Source organism: Puma concolor, chromosome B3 (assembly GCF_028749965.1).
Source record: "Puma concolor isolate L17-30 chromosome B3, mPumCon1.1.hap2, whole genome shotgun sequence".
In the NCBI taxonomy this organism is placed as follows: Eukaryota; Metazoa; Chordata; class Mammalia; order Carnivora; family Felidae; genus Puma; species Puma concolor.
In genome coordinates, this window is record NC_141672.1 from 115,982,558 (window position 1) to 116,005,563 (window position 23,006).

The 23,006-nt window shown below is 43.8% G+C and overlaps 1 protein-coding gene across 5 annotated transcripts in view; it reads right to left on the reverse strand.

Moving 5' to 3' along the window:
• Positions 1-4,728: 4,728 nt before the first annotated feature.
• The window catches only part of ADPGK (ADP dependent glucokinase), a 28,514-nt gene continuing 10,236 nt past the window's right edge, over positions 4,729-23,006 (reverse strand). For 2 of the 5 annotated variants that reach the window (XM_086711167.1, XM_086711170.1), the window contains 4 exons: positions 14,503-14,623; positions 9,704-9,900; positions 8,999-9,097; positions 5,323-6,305 (listed from right to left, as the gene is read on the reverse strand). In XM_086711167.1, the coding sequence (XP_086567293.1) occupies positions 5,751-6,305; positions 8,999-9,097; positions 9,704-9,900; positions 14,503-14,623 (972 nt within the window). In that variant the 3' untranslated portion in view covers positions 5,323-5,750. Of the gene's footprint in view, positions 6,306-8,998; positions 9,098-9,703; positions 9,901-14,502; positions 14,624-23,006 lie in introns of all 5 variants that reach the window. The other 3 variants (XM_086711169.1, XM_086711168.1, XM_025919942.2) reach the window with 3 other exon arrangements.

Here is a 23,006-nt window from a genome sequence, read left to right on the forward strand (position 1 = left end):
ATTACCAAAAATAAAGAGGGACATTTCATAAAACCGCTCAATTCAGTAGAAGAAACATATACAGTATATGCACTTAACAGCATTGCTTCAAAATACATGAAGTAAAAACCGACAGAATTAAATCCCCAGTCATAATTGGATATGCTGGCACTCCCTCTTTCTGCAGTTGTTACAATTAGGAAGTGTAAAAGTACACATGAACCACCTTGACCTAACTGACATTTAGAGAACACTAGACCCTGCACATAGTACATTCAGCAGGACAGAGCATGTGCTGGGCCACATGACAGGTCTCAGAGTCGAAAGACTGAAATTTACACAATATGTTGACCACAGTGAAATTCTATTAGAAATTAACAAGATGTTTAGAAAACCCCTAAATATTTTGAAGCTAAACACACTAATAACTCACAAGCCAAGAAAGAAATCAAAAGAGAAAATACTTTTACAATGAAAACACAATTTGTGGGATTCAGCTAAAAGCAGTGCTTACAGGGAATCTTATAGTTGTAAATGCTTCTATCGGAAGAGAAAGGTAGAAAATCAGTGGTAGAGGTTCCTACCTTAAGCTAGGAAAAGAGCAAAATATACCCGAAATAAGAGTAGACAAATATTAAAAATCTAAAAAGCCAAAAGTTTGTGGGGAAAAAAAATGACAAGGGGCACTTGGGGTGGCTCAGTCGGTTAAGTGACAGACACTTGATCTCTGCTCAGTTCATGATCGCATGGTTTGTGAGATCAAGCCCATGTCAGGCTCTGCGATGACACTGTGGAGCCTGCTTGGGATTTTGTCTCTCCCTCTCTCCCTCTCAAAAAATAAGAAAGCAACAACAACAAAACCGCAGCTAAACTAATGAAGGAAGAAAAGAGACAAATCACCAATAAGAGGGAACAGCATTACAGATAGTATGGATGAGAGAAAGATCAAGGAATATGAACAATTTTAGAACAAAACGGACAACTTGTATGCAACAAAATCTGAAAAATAACTTACCGAAATTGAAATGAGGAAATGTAAAACCTTAGAAGTCCCATTCAAGGGGCACCTGGGTGGCTCTGTCGGTTAAGCATCCAACTTCGGCTCAGGTCACGATCTCACGGTTCGTGGGTTCGAGCCTCGCATCGGGCTCTGTGCTGACACTCAGAGCCTGGAGCCTGCTTCTGATTCTGTGTCTCCCTCTCTCTGCCCCTCCCCCGTTCATGCTCTGTCTCTGTCTCAAAAATAAACATTAAAAAAAAATTGTTTTTAAAGTCCTATTCAAGAAACTGAATTTATAAATCAAAACTTACCTGAAGCAAACTCTTGGCCCAGATGATTTAGCTGGTAAATTGTATTAAATCCAACTTGACAAAAATTTTTAGAAAATAGGAGCAAAAACTTTCCAACTTGTTTATGAGGCCAGTATAACCCTGATATCAAAACTGGACAAAGACATTACAGAATAAGGAAACTGCAGGCCACTCTGCATGAACATAGGTACAAAAGTCCTTAATATATTAGCAAATCAGTACTAGTGCATCAAATCCAGCAATATATAAAAAGGTAACTACGTACATCACGACTGAGTTGGGGTTATCCCAGGAAGTTAAACTCTTGGTTTAATATTTGAAAAAGTAGTTTCATGTGTTAACAAAATAGAAAAGTCACACAATTTCAGTAGATACAGAAAAAGCAACTTTTAAAAAGCCATCATAAAACCCCAGCAAATCAGGACTAGAAGGTGGCATCAACAACTTGACAAATGGCATCTGTGGAAAAAGGTGCAGTATCACATTTAACAGTAAAATATTGAATACTTTGCCCCTAAGAAGAGGACCAAGGTAAGGATGTCCGCTTTTACGACTTTTGTTCAACATTATACTAGAGGTTCTGGTCAGTGTTCTAAAGGCAAGAAATAAAAAGGCATAGGTAGAAAAGGGCATGGTTATTTATATAGAAAAACCTAAGGAATCCTAAAAGCAAGTAAATGAAGGTGCCACCAGTGATAACTGGATTTGGCAAGGTCAGTGTTCAAAAATCAATTGTTTTCCACCAAGGAACTGTTTGAAAATGAAATTCAAAAAAAATCCATTTACAATACTGTCAGATACTACTGACATGAAATACTTAGGGATGAATTTAACAAAATACATGTAAGACCTGTACCCTGAAAACTACAAAGCACTGTAGTGAAAAAGACCAAAATAGGCCATGTTCACACACTGGGAAACTAACTCTTGTTGAGATCAAAATTCTTTCCAAATAGGTTCGTGGATTCCTAGAAGCCCAACAGGTTTTGGGGTAGAAATTGAGAGCTGGTTCTCCAATGTGAGGGAAATACAAAGGACTCAGCACATCCAAGGCAATCTTGAACAAAGTTGGAGGACTTACCTCACTTCCAGACTTGACCAAAATAGCAATTACGTGGTGCTGGCATGGGGAGGTGAGGGTGCAAATAGGTCAGTAGGTCTTTTCAACAGTGCCAGAACGACTGGACAGCGGTGTAGAAAAAAGTGGATCTGATCCTAATCTGTTACCATCCACAAAAGTAACTCAAAATAGATGATGGACCTCAATGTAAACCTAAAATTTTACAGTTCCTAGAAGAAAATAATGAGACTACAGGTAGGACAGGAATAGTCCAGTGCTTCAGACTAATAAGCCATGAAGAAAACGAGTATCAGACTACAGACTGGGAGTATATTCTGGGAAAACAGTCACAAAATATATCTGACAAAGAGTTTATATCCAGGATATATAAAGAACTCCTACAACTCAAAACGAACCACCCAATCAACAGCCCCCCAATAAACACAAAGAATGTTATAGATGCAAAATAAAACTGCAATGAAATGCCACTCTGTACCCTCCAAAATGGCTACAATTAAACTGACAATTCCAAATCTTGGGGACGTTGAGAAGCCACCAGAGCTGTCCTACATCATTAGTGGGAGTAAAATGGTGTAGCCACTTTGGGGTGATGGGAACATTATGTACCTGGATAGGCATGTGGGTTAGATGGGCACATACATTTGTCAAACCTACTCAATGGTACCCTTGAAATTTGTGTAGCTTCACTGTATGCAAATCTTTACCTATGACAAGACTCCAAAGTGAAATGTTAAATCATTGTGGTAACTTCTCAATGTTTTAAAAACAGTTCTAAAGAGACCCAGGAAATCACCTGTTCAGTTTAGTAACAGTGACAATTCTTAAACTTTTAAATATGCACCATGTACCATGCTATTTTGCACAGCATTCTCCTTTAATCAACCCTAAGGATACAGACTACACCCCGTTTTACAGATGAGGAAAGTAAGGCTCAGCGCAGGTAACATGCCCTGTCACACACGTCATCTCAACACCCCGCATAGAATTTGGGTTTCTTCTGATGACTCACCTTTCCCCACTAAACTCGACAATAAAATGCAAACTCAATCTGCAAGATAGAGATTACCGATTTTTGGCCAGATTCTGATCTCAGTAGTGTTTTGTGTGCTGGCAGCTTTAAATCAATTTCAAGCAAACGTAAGAGTGTCAGAACATTTTTAGGAAGGCTCATTTCTCACCAGGCACCCTTTCCTAGTCCGGTGGATCTTCACCCTTCTTCATATCAAGTCATATGTGGAAACTTCTGTAAAATACAGTTTGGAGCGAAGGGTTGAGAGGCCTGAGGCCTGCTTGTATCCTGCCCTCCCAGCTCACTTCCACAAAGCCTGTCCTAGGTCATGAGTCCAGTCTTCCTTCCAAAGATTAGCTGACTCCTCTAAAGGATGGACGTTCAGAGGGGCGCATGTACGTTCCCGACTACACGCATTCAGGCACATGTAAAGATTCACAAAAAGAGTACTTGCCCCTGAGTAGGATGCATCTTGATACCTTTTGTGTTAACCACCAAATTGATTTCGTGACTATCAATACTTCAAGACCCATCTTTTGAAAAATATTGCTCTAAGGTACGCGCTGATTACACTTTATTGACAACACCAGAGCAAACTGGAGAACTCGCATAGACCAAGGGCAGGGGCCAGTAGACACAACTTCTATAGAGACAGATGGTAAGAAAAAGTCACATGGAAAACATCTCAGTGCTCTCCAAGTTTTAGGTTTATAACGTAAACAAGGAGTTATTCCAATTCTTGGGAAAACAGAAATCTCTTCTCACTTAAGCCTAATACAAATAGGCTAGAAAGTAGGTGTTTATTTTTAACCTAAGTTGGAAGCAGAGACTGATGAAATAGCAGCCAGAGATTTCCTTAATAAGCTATTTGCTTTGAGTTTCAAGCTCTAGGCTTACATTTTCTTTGAAGGAGTAATCAAGCCTTTCCTTCTTATCCAAAGCGGGAAAGGAGAGGTCATAAATGAAGAATCTGAGGTAGCTTTGCAGTTCTAGAAGCTGCTATGAGCCAGGTATGAAATGGTCACCCTTGACCTAAGTGGGCCTGCCACCCGCTGCCATATTTATACTGTTCTTTGAACAACTGAGAAGACTCACCAAACACTTTCAAACTGTTTCACAGCGGCTTTGCTGCTTGAAACTACTGTCTTCTGTTGCCTTAAACCAACAGAGGACAGACCAATATAGCTCAGGCTGTGTGTGTGGGGCTGCCTGCCCAGTGAAAGGAAGACAAGATAACCAAACACCTGAAGAGCAGAGTAACGTACAGCTCACACCTTAGTCAAGGTCAGAATGATTCATACTTTACCTGGCTCCAGAGTGGTGGGGAAAGAAAATCACAGACTTAAGATTCCTGAAATGTAAATTATTTTTAATATATTTAAAAGCACACAGAAGTCTCCTTGATTTATAAAAAAATAAATACATGACAGATTTATTCATGATCTTGGGGCTCTTATGAGGTAAAACTTTTTAATGGATGTGGTGCGTCGATGTAAAACAAACATGATCTGTTACACACAGAAGCATATTCCAGTTGTAAAAGCAAATTCCTTCAAGGATCCGAACGAACAAAGATCAGTCCTCCACTGTGGAAAGTGTGTCCAGAGCTGGGGGAGGGGACTGGGCCCAGGCTGGGGTCCTCTGACCAGCCAGCCTACAACCTCCAGAGCCAGGGCACAAAGACAGGGCCCAGCAGCTCCCATGGCCGCTCTGCAGGTCAGCCAGGCTTCTGAACAAATGACGAACGTGGGCCCCCGCAAAGGCTGCACAGGACTCCCGGCCTCTGCTGTGACTGTGATGCACGGGAGTGACTGTTTTGTCCTCATTTGTGGCTCTGTCTTAAGGTTGAGAGCAGAAGACTCAGAAGGTGTGCTCATTAAATATTTTCATTGTAACACTGAATGGAAATCAAGATCCTGCCCGTGAGCGCGGAGCCCAGAAAACACGGGACCCTCACGCTGGGCTTTACTGGAGACCGGGAGTTCGGGTGAGCGAGCATGCGCTTCCTCAGGGGGCAACAGGGGAAGTGCTTTCTCCAGCTGACATGCTCTCCAGGGCAAAGTCTGGCCTAAGATACTTGGCAAGGCTGCGTAAAATGGGAATATGGGAATCAAGTTTTACCCCCGTAACACACAACATAAAAAACCAAAAATCCAGTCTCGTTAGTAGACAGCTAAATTCTGATTAAAACCTGAAATGTTTTTGTGAAATCTTCAACAGGCTGGAATGTATCTGATACAGTTTAATCTGTTGTCTCTTTGGCTATCTTTCAATTAGATCTAGAAACTGTTCTGACACCCTCCATCCTATTTTGCCTGTAGTTCTTACATCGGCTAGCTCTCCTCAGGGAAGTGACCCGTAGCCACCTCCCTAATAGTGAGGGTGGACCTCTGAATAGAAGAGGCCTTCGGCAGAAATGGCATCTCCAAGGCCCACGGTTCGAACGGGATCTTTACACACCAGTACTGGTGTGAAGTGGAAGGATACCCCCTCCCTGTGCCACTCTGCGACCGGCCTGCTGGGGTCTATCATGATCCTGGAGCCGGCCTCTGAGTGGGAAGTCATGAACTCGCGGGGCGCCCTCAGGGACACTCGGCTGGCATCTATGGTCTCTGTCGCGCAGGCCTGTGTCCCGGCTACGCGAGCTCCCGCAGCCACAGCTGCCAGCTGGTTGGCCCAGTGTCCATCTACGGTTGCCAGGATGTGGTAGACCAGCGTGTGGAAATGGATCCTGGTGAGGTCTGAGGCTCTGCTTTTACTCCTCCCATGTTCCTTCAAGATCCAAAAGAGGATGTCGCTGACCATACCCACATCAGGGACACCATTCCAGGAAGAGAGGGACGAGTGGGGTCCAGATGCCGCCTGGCTGAGAAATAACAGCTCCTGTTCGTTCAGCCCAAGGGAAGTCACCGCGGGGAAGACCTGCTAACAGAAACAAAGCGGAGGTTTCTTCCTGATGAACATCCAACTCCCAAGATGCCTCAGGACACAGCCAATGACTGAAGTCAGGGAAGGCAGGCAGTATGGCATCTTTCTTCCTACCACAGGACTCCCCAACCCTGATGCACACGCTGGGGAAGTGTCGGACCACAGGTCGCTGCTCTGGCTATTGCACCTCTAACTACACCCTCATTATCACTTGGGATTTGACCAGAAAGTTGCAGTCACACCGTTTTAGACTCAGTCTTTTGTTATATTCATCTAAGACAAAGGGCAGAGGGAACACATATTTCGTATTGCTTTCCATGGGCCTCGCTTTTGCCTTTGCATACACAGCAGACCCTCTTCCTACTGGTGGGACTGGGTTCCCGGTTCCTGAACACCAGCAGGTGCTGTACCAGTAAATGAGGGCCCTACCAACACAGTCAGGGTCACATGGTTCCGTGTACACAACACCAAGAAGCAAGGAGAAACATTTCAGGTTAGAGCTAAGCTTTTTAAGCAGGTGTGGGGTAGGGAAGACTGTATTCAGTAATAACTGTGTGCAAAAGGGTACTGAATGGAAGCCGCTAAGCCTGTTTCTGTCTCAAGGGGAACCACTGTGTCTAACTCACTATCTCTTACTCAGCACTTCTCTCCTTAGAGCCAGAGAACTGCACATAAGGTTGTGCAAGAGAAAGGAGCCCCTGGAGGGAGGGCGGGAGGGGGAGGGGTATGTGTGGGTGCATGTGAATATATTTATTATTTAAAAACCAATGGTCTAGGGGTGCCTGGGTGGCTCAGTCGGTTGAGCGGCCGACTTCGGCTCAGGTCATGATCTCACAGTCTGTGAGTTCGGGCCCCGTGTAGGGCTCTGTGCTGACAGCTCAGAGCCTGGAACCTGCTTCGGATTCTGTGTCTCCCTCTCTCTCTGCCCCTCCCCTGCTCACACTCTGTCAGTCATTAAAAAAAAAAAAAAAAAAAAAAAAATTAAAAAAAACACAAAACAACAAAAAGAAACAAAAAACCAATGGTCTGTACCTTTGCCAATGTAATAGCACCTCCATTTATGGCATGTTGTGTGCCGGGCCCTGAGTGGATGGCTTTATTTCATTCCATTCTTACTGTAACCCTCTCAAAGGAGAGATCGCCTCTGTTTTACAGATAAGGGAACTGAGGCTCAGAAAGGTTAAACAGACACACAGAAAATGAAATAAAAATGGCTTTAAGTGAAAAGATAACGTCAAAAGAGAAATGCAAATTAAAAACTCTACTGAGAAATAGCAAGTGTGAAACCCAACGTAAACTGTGGGCTGTGGCGACCTGAGTGTAGGGTCAGGCACTCACAGCTGTGACACTGCAGGGCAGCGAGGTGCCGACGGGGGAGGTGGTGGGCTTGTGTGTGGCAGGTATATGGGAATGCACCACGTGCTACTCACTGTTGCTATGAACTAAAACTGCCCTAAAAAGTAAAGTCTATTAAAAGAAGACAGAAATATTCAAGTATTTTTCACCTATCAGATTGGTAAAGAATACAAGTTTCTAATCACATTCTCGTGGCAAGGAAAAGAGGGAATAAACACTTGTAAAGATTTCTAGCAGCAGGAAATGGGCACAGCTCTCACGAAGGGTGTCTTGGCAGCATTAAATTTACAAAGACCTTCTCTGCTTCACCTAACAGCTCTTCTGAGAATTCAACATATGTACCTACTTACTCTCGGGGAAATGAAAATCCTGTACAAGTTTCTCCCCTGCACCTCCTGATGGGCCAGCAAAGGACAGAAACCAAGATGCCCAAGATGGGCTAAGCAACCTGGGCTCCCTTTCACTGCCTGGCTGTGAAAAGACAGGATGCTTCCCAGGGGATGGTGGAGAAAAGGTCTCCAAAGTCCCATCAGTGAGAAAAAGCAAAATGCATAATGGTCTGTGTTCGGTGTGCTGTGCTATCTTTTGGGGTAAAAAAAAGGACAAAAAAAAAAAGGATATATTCCCACATTTGCTTATACTTGTACACAGTGACTCTGGTAGTATACAGATAAAACCAAGAACGTTACTAACAGTGGCAGGGAGACTTCACTGTATCTTAGTATTTTTTGGGTTTTGAACCACATGAATATATTACCCATTAAATAGGTTAAATACTAAAACAATGAAAGGTTAAGTAACTTGCCTAAGTTGATAAAGCTAGAGAGCGGCAAACTGGCATCCCAACCCCGGCTTCCGAAGTCTGTGTTCAAGCACCACACTCCCAGATCTACCTAAGCACTGCTGTTGCCCAGAGGCAGGAGTTGAATACCTTGGTGCCTGGTGGTAAGGGAGTGAAGCTCCCCTAAAATTCTTCTCCCTCTGAGCTTCTGGAGTTTCAACTGAAAGCAGCTGAGCTGGACCTGTGGTTTTCTCCTTGGAGTTCTACCGCAAAAACCATTCACTTTCAACTTCTCCACTCCGGGAGAAACAGGACCCACAAAATCCATCAGTTACGCTGCCATACTTCTAACCTAGTAAGAGATCCTGTTCCAGAATGGCCATGACTCCTTATCTGGATCTCCATGGCCCCAGGACTGCATGACAGAATATCCACACCTCAGTAAGCCGGCCCCTGAGCCCAAAGAGCTGGCCCCACTGGACAACGGCGCTTCTCAGCAAGGCCCACGAGGATGAGGGCGCCAGAGGGCCTCACGTGCTGCCCATGTGGTTACCTGATGCACAATGCTCCTCATGAGCTCCCTGTTGGTCATACTGGCCAGCTCTAGGTGAACTGGAATACCAGTGGGGATGTCAGAAATGGAGGTCACAACCTGCGAACAGAAGAGGGCAGCGGTGCCATTAAAGACAGAAGTCACGCAAGAGGGAAGAAAGGGTCAAGGCCGAGAGGCAGTGCCTCAGGTCACTGCCTTCTTTGCCTCATCATGAAAACTCTAAGCCTCGGGAGTCACCACAGCCTCCAGACAGGGGACACTGTTCCCAACAGGGAGGCGCTGGGGTCACAGACTCAGGGCACTGAGAACCGCCCCTGTGCTCACAGAGCCAGCCTATTCCTGGGGGCCTACATGGAGCGGCTGGCTCCAACCGCTGCAGAGCCTGCAGGAGCCGCGGCACAGCTGATGTGAACAGATGACACACACGACACAGAGGACGCAGACCACAAACACCGCGGCAGCCACGTCCAGCGTAGCGCAGGGTGCAGAGGCTCAGGCAAGAGGTCCTGCCCTGTCCTACTCAAGCTGCCGTCCGTGTGCCTGAAAAGAGCACCAGGAGGCAGGCCTCAGAGCCGGCTGCCACGAAGGGTCCTGCGGAGGCCAGGACCGAGGACTAGGCAGCGCAAGCTGCAGAGGCGGAGAGAGGCAGGAACCTGAGGAAAAACGCCAGCTGAGATCCGTCAGATTCTGTGACAGTGCTATTACCTCCAAGAGCCTCTTCCTCTGGAGCTCCTTGCTTTGTCCCTCCATCATGTGCAATCCAGAGAGGACCACCAGGTCTGGCTGAAACTCCTCCAGGCTAGACACAAACACCTCCAGCATATTCATGGCCCCGTTGGAAAGGTCGTGGGAGAAGATGAAGCGGTTGGCATGGGGAGCTTTTAACCGGCCCCACTCCTCCCCTAGAAAAGCCCAGTCAACACAATGGGAAGAAAAGGAAGAGGCTTTAAGTCTCCTAGCTGTGGGGGGCTAGCAGGGGCCTCACTGGAGCCCTGGCTCTGGGCATGCTGGCCGCTGGCTGCTGGCTGAGTGCAGCCCAGCTACAAGGGCCCAGCCAAGCACGGCGCTGCATCCAGGAGGACCGTGGCCAGTAACAAAACAAACAAACCAAACCCCAACCCCAACCCCAGAAAACAACACACGCGTCCTGGGTGCTCTATGCCTTTGGCAAGGGGCTGGCAGTTAGTCCCGGGAAAGCTCCACTGCCCGCTGAACTCTCACAGGATACCTGTGTCTCTGCCTACGGGACATGCTGTCTTTCTTGAAGCACTTGCCGACTTGCAGCTGTGCCCCGACCACCTTTCAGTTAGCCAGGACCTACAGAGGCTGAAATTCCAAGAGTCAGGCTGACTGCAGCCTTTCCTCCCTGCTGTCACGGGTGGTTTCCCCGCACTTGATCCAGAAGGCAAGAGTATCTGGCTGCTCTAGCTTCCTGTGAGTGAGCTGCTTTGGAATAATGCCTGCTCCAGACCAAGGTTAAATGCTACTTCCTAAGTGGCTGCTGACTGCTCCAGCCTGAGGTGTATCCACAGAGATTTCCCTCCACATGGTTTGAATAGCATTTTGCTTTGAGCTATCTCTTCTACTTCTACTGTTCTGAACTAGTACTCAAACTTATACCATCCCTTAACTTCTTACACATTTGTGCCACATCTCCCCAAATGGAATGCCAGACTGTACGCCTCTGATTCTCGCAGTACTTGTCACAGGCCCCTGCGGAGAGTGCCACTCAGCATCTGCTGAACTGACGCCAGCAGAGGGAGGCCAGATCCACAGCTGGCTGGGTCTTCTGGTGGGGGGAAGGAGCTTAGGATCTGGGCCTACCCACGGGAGTGGCTCTCAGCACCTGCCACACATCAGAATCTCCTGGGGAGCTGAGTTTTAAATGTCAGGTGGTGAGGCCCACCGCTGGAGATCCTGACGTGTAGGTGAGTGGAGAGCTACCTATTAGGACTCCACAGTTGCCAAGCATTTGAGGAGTGCGCTATGGCTGGGAGTCCTGAAGCAGGACAGGCGACAGGGGCCCTCCTCAGGCTCACCTGTGAAGCCTCACAACTGGAGCACAGTGCTCTTTCTTCTCTCAAGACTTGGTAGAAAATCTGGAAACTCAGTCAAGCCAAGGGCCACTGCTACTAGGCTTGCTACTGCTTAGGGCAATTCCTAAATGAGCCCCTGCCAGCATGGAGGTACTTCTAGAGACTCCAGGGGCAAGGATTTATTATCTAGGCTTATACAGCTTTTCCTCCAAATGAAGGATTCATCCCATTTACAAAATTAGAGTCCATACGCTGAAGCCTGGTTTCATACTGGTTCTAACATATTTCCTGGATGTTCCTTTAGAAAGTTCTTCCCCAAGGCAGGCAGACCCAGCAGAGGGTTTCCTCCTACTGCAGGCTGATTAACGGACTCCAGTCAGCAAACTGCTTCCTCCTTTCTACAACAGGCCTCCCCAAACAGAAGCCTTGCCTCTCCATGGGGAGTGTGCATGAGTGTGCAGGGCTGACTCTGGGGCGGGTGCCAAGGTGGGGAGAGCCCATCCTTCCTTTGCTTTGAGTTCAGCTTTACTGAATCCATTCCTCTGAAAAACATATTCTAGGTGTATAAAAATCTACGAAAGCAGAAAAAGACATTTCCTATTTACTAAACCCCAACACAACGGTTATGTCCGTTAAAATGCCACATGCTTTCAATTCCTGGCCCCCAGCTTACTAGTTGTCCAAAGAACATACCCAATAATGGTCCACACAGCTGAGTGCAACACTCTCATCCTGCCTCTACTTCAAAGACCCAGAGCAAGCGCGGCCTCCCCTGCAAAGTCTGTCCTAACTCTGCCGATCCCAGTAGACTCGGCCGCTTCGGCCCCTGGGCCACTGCTGTAACTGCTTCAGGATGTGGCACATGATTTTGTAATCATCTGCTCAGGAGCCCATGCGCTGTCATGAGCTGTGAGCTGAGCACAGGGCCCATGTCTGTCACCAGCCCCTCCGGCCTCACACTGCCCCACATGCAGCTTGTGAACAAATGAATGAGCAAAGGAACAAGCGAATGAGAGGAAAGACTGAGGACTTCAATGCCCATGACAACAAAAAATATGGATATGACCCCAAATCCCAACCACCATCCCCCAACTGACAAGACTCTACACAAGGGGAGAAATCCACGCCAGCATCCTGCAGAGGGCAAGACCTGGAACTGACCCTTAAGGAGCGAGGCTTCTGAGAGGCACTGCCTAACTTACCCCCAGAGAAAAAGCAACTTAGCATTCAAAGTAATTTCCCCAGGGAAAAAGGGAGAGAGGCAAAACACACAGGCCTCTGCAAGGCAAAGACAAGGAGGGAAGTGGAGAGCTGCTCCCTGGCTGTTCCCACAGGACACAGGACTGATGGAGTGGCCCAAGAGCGACAGAACGACTGGAACGCAGACAGGGTGAGCCGGGAACCTCCATGTCCCCCTGTTCTCACAGAGCTCCGAGCGTGTTTCTCTAAGGGAGCCCTTCACTCAATTTACCATCCTGCCCTTCGGCCACGAAGTCAGCAAAACCTGTGCAGTGACTCAGTGGGTCCCGGACCAAAGCCTGGAAACAAGCTTCTCTGGGCAAGTCTGGCAGAGGAGGAGGAGGAAATGAAAGGTGACAAATCCTCTCTGGGAATTTATTCATCGAAATTTGAGAGAAGCTGGGGACGGACTTCTGTAAGAGAAGTGACCTGAGGGCTTCTGCCACCAGACCAGGTTCCCTCCAGGGCCAGTAGACTGTAACTTCATATGAAGTTCAATAGGAAGCCCTGCTTTGTTCTAAGAAAATAAGACCCAGAAAAGAAAAACTGAAGTGTGGGGTTCATAAACCCAAGGATGGAGATAGTCTCCTTTCAAGACAAGCTGTGCCATCTTCTTACCTCCACACGAGGCATAGCTGTCAAATCCAACAGCAAAATCATACTGAAGAGAGCAGTCTCCCCACCCTGTGGTCAACAGGGAACATGACAGAAACCAGGAACTAGAAAGGTCCCCAGTTCACCATGTGAGCGCCAGCAGGGTGCAAGTGACAGGACCCCGGAACTGGCAGCAGCAGCAGCACCTCAAAGGCATTGTTAGCTCTTCTAGACCCTTCCAAGTCAACAGTCCTATTCGTGCCTTCCACTGAAGGAGCTCACAGTACACAGTAACCTCTTAATCTTTACCACAATCTTCAGGCAGTAAGAATGATCATTCTGAGTTTCTGAGAAACTCAAAACTTGTATATGATTAAATGTGAACTGCCCACTGCAACACCTTGTCCATAATGTTCAGATCTTACCCTTCCTAAAGTTAGGAAGCTTCCTGCTCCCAATAAGCACCCAAGAGAGAGCCAGAAACAATTCCTTTTTTCATACATGGAGAAAAAACCAATTTTTAAGAAACACTCTATTTCATATCTTAAAGTTAATTACTCTAGAAGGTGAGGTTCTCTTAATTGACTTGGAAGCAGTTCACTGAAGCTTATTAAGTACTGCTTTAAGGGACCAATTAGTCTGTTTATATGCTTGAGTCTTTAACTTAATAATGTGTTGAATCAGAAATTCAAGAGTCTGAATACCGAGCAGAGAAAAGATCCAACAGCAAATACACAGAATTAAATACAGTTAAAATATGTTTAGGTATTGGGGCGCCTGGGTGGCGCAGTCGGTTAAGCGTCCGACTTCAGCCAGGTCACGATCTCACGGTCCGGGAGTTTGAGCCCCGCGTCGGGCTCTGGGCTGATGGCTCAGAGCCTGGAGCCTGTTTCTGATTCTGTGTCTCCCTCTCTCTCTGTCCCTTCCCCCGTTCATGCTCTGTCTCTCTCTGTCCCAAAAATAAATAAACGTTGAAAAAAAAATTAAAAAAAAAAATATGTTTAGGTATTTAGGATTCTCTGAGAATCTGATCTGTAGTTTATGTAATACGCAAAATCTACTGGGAATGACACCAGATAAGCTGGATTTGGACTGATCAAACACTGGAATATTATATAATGGGAAATAATATAAGTGTTGGGAAATACAAACACTTCCACTTACACACCCAAGGGAAAATAAAATGCTTCAAAAGATGTTTGCCAGAGGCTTGGAATCAATCAATCCTAAGCAGCTTGGAACAGTTGGCCAGAAAAGCCTAGGGCACAATCCAGCACAGTGTTGAACAGATGTTACCTGCCCTTCTCTTTCCTTAGTAATAAAGAAAAACTTTGTATATTTATGTTTAACACATTTTCACTCAAGATGCCTACTTTCCTATAGCCTGATTTCTCTTGGGTTTAGATCAGTTGTTTGTAGATCTGAGAATTTTCTTCAATATTGGAATACTCCATCATTCTTGAGACAATGGCCAGTATCAGCTCAGCAGAAGCAAGAGGTCAGGAAACTTTCGGTAAAGCAAGAAAGTGTCCCACCAATTTACAAAGATAAATTTCCAGCATAGTCACACCCCAATCTGACAACACACACGGTTCCCTGTCCAGTCTCACACCATTACTTAGTCATTTCTCTTACCTGCTTGATACTCTAAAATAAGGTGGAACTCATCCACTTCCTGCAATGACTCTGGTGGAACAAATACATTATCATCAAGAAGTTCATGTAGCTTTGGGCCAACTGGACCGCAAAGAAGAACCTGGAGACAAGAAATAGGAAACCTTTCAGAAGACCTGTCCCTGTTCCCATGGAATCTATACAGTAACAGAAAAGGTACATCCAGACCACTTCTATTCATTTCAACAAAAAACTAGAATCCAAATCTAAATTCCAAAGTTTTTGGTCTGGAGGGGCTATTACCAGGACTTAGGCCTCTGGAAGGAATGGCCATCAGAAATGAGGGGCTGACAAAAGACCCAAGTAATACAGGTTAGGTACCTATGTAGCTGCTGAATCTCCTACACCCTGCTAGGGACTGAATATCTGTGTCCTCCCCCAAATTCCTATGTTGAAGCATAACTGCCAATGTGATAGTATTTGGAGACAGAGCTTTTAAGAGGTAAGTAAGGTCAGACGAAGTCATATGGGTGGGGTCCTAATCCAGTAGATTGGTGGCCTCCTAAGAATGGGAAGGGGGAGACAGAGCTCTCTTTCCAGCATACCCACTGAAGAAAGGCCATGTGAGGACACAGCAAGAAGGTGGCCACAAGCCAAGAAAGCAGCCCTCAGAAACTGGATCCTGTTGGAACCTTGATCTTGGACTTTCCAGCCTCAGAACTGTGACAAAATAAATTTCTGTTGTTTAAGCTGCCCAGTCAATGCCATTTTGTTGCTATGGCTGTCCAAGCAACCTAAGACCCACCCCACCTCCACTTTCTTTACTCACTCACGTCCTGTATCAGCAAACTGATACGGGATGTTGTCTGCTCAAAGCTGCCAGATAAAAGCAATTGTTTGACTTTTACACAATATAGAAAAGAGCCTCCCTAATCACAGGACCCAATTTGTGGAATCGGGCTCTTTATTGCACTCAGCTGCTATGTGAGCAGGCTAGCCTTCCAGAGATGGGAATTAAAGAGCACACCTCAATTCAGCAAGCTGGGGGGAAGGTGCTCTGCAACATTCCCCAAACCTTTTCTTCAACTCTAACCTGGGCCTCTCCCTGGCTATTCCTTCAAGAAGTCATTTCACATCTGCTGCTCTTCCTCAGTTCCCATAAGCTGCTGCTCCTGCCCTGACAGGTCTGGACCCCACTCCCAGCCAGACCAACAGGCTCAAAACCACCAAACAATGAGGGCTTGCACAGGGATGTAAAGGAATGTCCTCAGAGATGATCAACACCACTTCAGATTTAATATGCTCCACCCAGAAGCTTCAAAAGGCATTTACTTGCTAATTAACTGCTTGTTGGTACAACTACCGCTTTACTTCTTTTCTCTAATTCCTGGCCAGAACTTCAGTCTCCAAGATGAGGCAACAGGGCCAAATTTACCCTCCTGCCCAAAAACAACCATAAAAAACAGACAAAATACTTGGAAACAATGGTTTTCAAAAACACTTAAACATTTAGCAACAAAGGACAATGAGCCATAACAGGAAAGAAAAATAAACCCAAAACAGAGTAAAACGTACAAATGCCCCATCAATAACCTTAAAAGAATTTCCAGATATACACATTCTGAAAGAATTCATTACCAGCAGACCTGCACTACAAGAAACGTTAAAGGAAATCCTTCACGCAGAAGGAAAATGATACCAGATGGAAATAAAGACCTAAACAAAGGAATGAAGAGCACCAGAAATGGTGACTCTGGATAAGCACTTAAGACCTTTTTCTTATTATTTAAACCTCTTCAAAAGATAATCAACTGCTTAAAGAGCAATACTAACAACATAGAATGAGGTTTACAATATACACAGGAGTAAACCATATGACAATAGCACTATAAAGACCGGAGGGGAGAAATGGAAGCACCTATTTACTATAAAGTATTTACATTATACATGAAGTATGATATCACTGACAACAGACTGTGACAGCTAAAAACATACACTATAAATCTTAAGGCAACCACTATAATAAGGAATTATAACTAATAAGCCAAAGAAGATAATATGAAAGCTAGAAAATAATTCAAAAGAGTGCAGAAAAAGAGGAAAAAGGGAAGATAAAGAGCTTGGACAGAAAATAAATAGCAAGATGTCAGATTTAAAGTTATCTAATCTATTAAGAAATACATTAAATGCAAATGGCCTAAAACAGTCCAATTCAGAGAGACTGTCAAAGTGGATTAAAAACCAAGCCCCAACTGGGTGGCTCAGTTGGTTAATAAGTAGCCGACTTTGGCTCAGGTCTTGATCTCATGGTCTGTAGTTTCAAGCCCTATGTCGTCGGGCTCCGTGCTAATAGCCTGGAGCCTACTTCAGATTCTGTGTCTCCCTCTCTCTCTGCTCCCTCCCCTGCTCACACTCAGTCTCTCAAAAATAAATAAACATTAAAAAAAAAATTAAAAAGCAAGCCCCAAATATATGTTGCCTACAAGAAATATATTATTTATTAACTAAACTATGAAATCTAAGTCACCATTTTATTTACCATGCAACTACTAGTATGTTGTTTTCATCTGGTTACATTATTACTATTATTTTTTATTGAAGTTTGGTTGACATACAATGTTACATTAGCTTCAAGTGTACAACATAGTGATTCAACAAGTCTATGTGTTTTGCTATGCTCACCACAAGTGTAGCTAGCTACCATACCTCATCCAGACGACGCTATAACAATACCATCAGCTAGATTCCCTATGCTATACCTTTCATCCCCATGACTTTTTCATTCCATAACTGGAGGCCTGTACCTACCACTCCACTTCACCCATTTTGCCCATCCTCTCACTGCCCAAGCAATACATTTGAAATAAAGACATCAATAGGGAAAAAAGAGAAAAATGGGAAAAGATATATCACACTAACACTAATCAAAAAAAGCTATGATAGCAAATTTTAATCAAAATGGCTTTCAAAGAATATTTCAAAGAACATAAAATGACTTTCTTTATGCTTGGCAATGATAAAGGGAGTCAATTCATGAAGAGGATATAACAATCATAAATAGTTATACACTTAACGACAGAACTTAAAAATACAGAGCAAAAAGGTATAGAACTGTGAAGGAAAAAAGTCTACAAGTACACATGTAGATGTCAATACCTGCCCCACAATAATTAATAAATCAAATAGACACAAAATCAATAAAAATACAGAAGACCTGAACAACATTCCCAACCAACTTGGTCTGACATTTATAGAACATTCCATTCAACGATAGCAAAATATACATGCTTTTAAGTGCACACGAGACTTCACCAAGACAGACCATTTTCTAGGCCATGAAAAAGTCTCAATAAATTTAACAGGAGTCAGAGAAGCACATTCTCTGACCAGAATGTAATTAAAATAGAAATCAATAAAAGAAAGATATCTGGAAACACCTCAAAATGTTTAGAAATGAAATCACACACTTTTAATAGTTCATGGATGGGCTATCAAACAGCCCATCTCAAGAAATCACAGAGGTATTAGAAAGCACTATGAACCGAATGACAAGAAAAACACACTGTATGGACAGCTGAGGATGCAGTTAAAGAAGTATTTAAGGGGAAATTTATAGCACTAAATCCCTGTATCAGACAACAGGAAAAGTCTCAGATCAATGACCTGGGCTTCTACCTTAAAGTAGAAAGAGAAGAGCAAGTTAACAACGTAAGAACTAATGAAATACAAAAGAAAAAAATAATAGAGAAAAACTGATAAAACCTAAAGCTCATTATTGATTAAAAAGATCAATAAAACTGATAAACCTCTAAGCAAACTGATCAATGGGGGAAAAAAAAAAAAAAGGATCATGAGGGGAACTTGCAAAGTATAAAGATCCTGAGCTCACCTCCTCCCACAGATACACCGAGGCTGCAACTGCATATAGAACAACTCTTCCTGCGAATGACCTGAAGAGCAGCAGGAACAACTCTTCCACATTAAAGACATAAAGAAAAAGACATACTGAGAAGAGCAGAAGGGAAAGAGACACAGCCTGGCCGTGAACCAAATCATCGATGTGCTGACCCGCAAGTGGGAGGGATATCATGGATGTGGAGGTCTTCCCTGAGGAGTGAGGGGTTCAAACCCTACACTGGGCACTCCTTGCCCTATGATCTGCATGGGAAAGAGAAGCCTCCGTAGTATCTGGCTTTGAAAATCAGAGGGGCTTAACTCTGGGGGAGCAGGAAGGTTATAGTAAATGGAGACTTCACTATTAAAGGGCCTGCACAGAATCTCAATCACTCCAAGACCCAGTGCAGAGGCAGCGGTTTGAGAAGCACCTGAGCCATGGAAGACACTTACTAATTTTAGGACATGTGCTGGAAGGACAGGGATCTGCAGGAACTTTCTCTGGGAACAGAAGCTTAGCAGGTACCATTTTTTTGCCCTCCTTCAGCCTAGCTGGCCTGACGCTAAGGAGCAAAAGTTCTAAGACTATCTATCTACTTTACTACAACTGCTCACCCTGTTCCCACATTCTCCTGCAGACCTCTTCTGCCCAGCCTGCCCACCCTGGCAGGCACCTGTCTGAAGTGGCTCTTGCCCACCACACCTGGTAGGCAGCCTCAGCTGGGATCTGCAACCCTCCAAAGCGACTCCTGCCCCAGGTAGGGGCAGGTCACCCCAACCACCAGTACCCCTCATAGGCTAGGCCTCTGAAATAGCTAGGCAAAGCCCACCCACCAGGGTGCCTACAGCAGTTGCATCCCAGACACAATGGGTGGATGCGTGCAGCCCACAAGGCAACTCTCCGGAGTGCCTCTGCTTGACCAGGGGTGACTGTACTTGTGGGCCCCGAAGGATACCTTCTACATAAGGCCACCACCTTCAAGAGCATAAGATGTGGCTGAACTACCTAATATATAGGAACAAATACAGAGAGACAGAAAATGAGACAGAGAAATATGTTCCGAAGAAAGAAGTCAAGACCTCAGAAAAAAAGCTAAGTGAAACAGAAACAAGCAATCTACCTGATAAAAGAGTTCAATGTAATGGTCATACAGATGTTCACTGAACTTGAGAGAAGAGTAGATGAACTCAGTGCAAATTTCAACAAAGAGACAGAAAATAGAAAAAAGAACTAATCAGAACTCAACAACAACTGTGATGAAACATACACTAGAGGGAATCAACAGCAGCTTGGAGGTCACAGAACTGATCAATCTCAGAAGAGACAAAGGGGCAGAAAACCTATTTGAAGAAATAACAGCTGAAAACTTCCCCAACCTGGGAGAGGAAACAGACATCCAGGTCCAGAAAGCACAGACATCCTCAGACAAGATGAAGAAGCCAAGGAGGTCCACACCAAGAAGCATAATAATTAAAATGCCAAAAATTAAAGATAAAGAGAGAATCTTAGAAGCAGCAGGAGAAAAGCAACAAGTTAAGCACAAAGGAACATCTATAAGAATATCAGCTGATTTTTTCAGCAGAAACTGCAGGCCAAAAGGGAGTGACATGATATATTTGAAGAGCTAAAAGGAAAAAACCTACAACCAAGGATATTCTACTCAGGAGAATTATCATTCAGAACTGAAGAAGATAGTTTCCCAAACAGAAGGAGTTCACTACCACTAAACTGACCTTCCAAGAAACGTTAAAGGACTTCTTTAAGTGGAAAAGAAAGGGCCGTAACTAGAAGAAAATTATGAAAGAAAAAAACCTCACTGGTAAAAACAAACATGCAGTAAAGGTAGTCGATCAGCCACTTATAAAGCTAGTGTAAATGCAAAAGACAATAATAGTAAAATAGTAAGATCAACTATCAAACCCCTGGTTTGTGGGTTCGAGCCCCATGTGAGGCTCTGTGCTGACAGCTCAGAGCCTGGAGCCTGCTTCAGATTCTGTGTCTCCCTCTCTCTCTGCCCCTCCCCCACTTGTGCAAGCTCTGTCTCTTAAAAATGAATAAATGTAAAAAAAAAAAAAAAACAAAAACCATTTTTTAAAAAAAACTAATAAAAAAAATTTTGCATAGTAAAGGAAATCAAAAGAATGAAAAGGCAACCTACTGAATGGGAGAAGATATCTGCAAGTGATTATCTGATAAAAGGTTAATATCCAAAATATATAAAGAACTCAGGGGCACCTGGGTGGCTCATTCGGTTGAGCGTTCTGACTTCGGCTTAGGTCATGATCTCAGTTTGTGAGTTCAAGCCGCGCATCAGGCTCTGTGCTGACAGCTCAGAGCATGGAGCCTGCTTTGGAATCTGTGTCTCCCTCTCTCTGCCCCTTCCCTGCTCATGCTCTTTCTCTCAAAAATGAATAAATGTTAAAAAAAAAAAAAAAAAAAAAAAAAGAAAAAGAAAAATGAAAAAAAAAAAAAAGCCTCCTACAACTCACACCAAAAAAAAAAAATCTGATTTAAAAAATGGGCAGAGGGGGGCGCCTGGGTGGCTCAGTGAGTTAAGCAGCCAACTTCGGCTCAGGTCATGATCTCGTGGTTCGTGAGTTCGAGCCCCGCGTCAGGCTGTGTGCTGACAGCTCAGAGCCTGGAGCCTGTTTCGGATTCTGTGTCTCCCTCTCTCTGACCCTCCCCCGTTCATGTTCTGTCTCAAAAATAAATAAACGTTATAAATAAATACATACATACATACATAAATAAAAAATGGGTAATAAAAAACGTTGAAAAAAAAATTAAAAAAAAAAAAAAAGGGCAGAGGACTGGAACAGACACATGAAAAGGTGCTCTACATCACTAAACATCAGGGAAATGCAACATAAATCAAAATCACATGAGATCATCTCATGCATCTCAGAATGGCCAGGATCAAAAAGATAAGAAATAAAAAGTACTGACGAGGATATGGAGATAAAGGAACTTGGGCACCACTGATAGGAATATAAACAGGTGCAGCTACTGTGGAAAACAGTACAGAGATTCCTTAAAAAATTAAAAATAGAAATACCACATGATCCAGTAATTCTACTTCTGGGTACTGACCCAAAGAAAATGAAAACACTAATTCAATGTTTGCTGAAGTATTATTTTGTCAACTATACTTTAATTAAAAAAAAAAAACAAAAAAAAACACAAAAAAACCAAACCAAGATGGGATGCCTGGGTGGCTCAGTCTGTTAAGCAAGTGACTTGATTTCAGCTCATGTCATGATCTCACAGTCGTGGAATTGAGCCCCGTGTCAGGCTGTGTTGGGCATGGAGCCTGCTTTGGATTCTCTCTCCCTCTCTCTGCCTCTCCCCCACTCATGCACGTGCTCTATCTTCCTCTCTCTTTCAAAATATATAAATTAAAAAAAAAAAAGATGAACTTCTCCCCAAAAAAGACAACATAAATTACCAATATGGAGAATGAGAGAGATAAGATCACTACAGATTCTACAGACCTTAAAAGGATAAGAGATAATCTTATGCCAATAAATTCAACAATTTAGATGACATAAATTCCTTCAAAGATAAAACTATCAAAGACAATACCAGAAATACAAATTCTGAATTTCTCTGTATCTATTAAAGAAATCAAATGTGTTGTGAAAAACCTTTCCACATCAAAAACTCCAGGCTCAGAGAGTTTCACTGGTGAATTCTACAAACACTTAAGGAAGGTTATCATACCAAATCTATTTAAAGTCTTTTTAAAAAATATTGAAGTATCTCCCATCTCATTCAGTACTACCCAAATACCAAAACCAGGCAGATACACAAGAAAAATACAGACCAATATCCCTCATGAAAATTGATGTAAAATTTTTAAGCAAAATTTTAGTAAACTGAATCTAGCAATATATAAAAAAGAAAATACATCAGAACCAGGTGCAGTTTATCCTAAGGACACAAGGTCAGTTTAACATTTGAAAACCAGTGTAATTACCACATACCAAACTAGAAAAAGAAAACCATACAATCATCTCAATAAATGCAGAAGCAGCATTTGAAAAAATCCAACATCTATTCCTAATTCTTGGCTAAGTAACATAAATACACTTACTAAACGCACTCTTTCTCCTTGCAGTCTGGTTTCTATTCCACCATTCCACTAAATATGCCTTTGCTAAATTCACCAGGGTCTACTTCTGAAACACAATATAGCATGGTGATTAAAGAGTGTGGACTCTGGAGCTATACTACTTGGGTTCAAATCCCAGCTCTGTCCCTTACCAGGTGTGTGACCCTGAACAGCTGTAATTTATCCATGCCTCATTTTTCCTATACACAAAATGAAGATAATAGTAAGACTTCCCTTATAGGGAGTTATGAGATTAAATGAGTTAATATATATCCAAAGCACAACAGTGAATGGCATTTAGTAAGAACTATGTAAGTGTTAGCTATTAGTTACCTTTGGAAAATACCTAGCACTTAATCTCTGGTTGTTCTCAGATGATCACTCTGTCCATGCTGAGAAGCATTTCAACAGTTTAAAGTAAATCTGAGAGTGCAGTGTGAGCGGTGAGGTCATGGCAGAGCTCGAATGTGAATCCTGGCTCAATCACTTACTGGCTAGGTGTCCTGGGGCACATTGCTT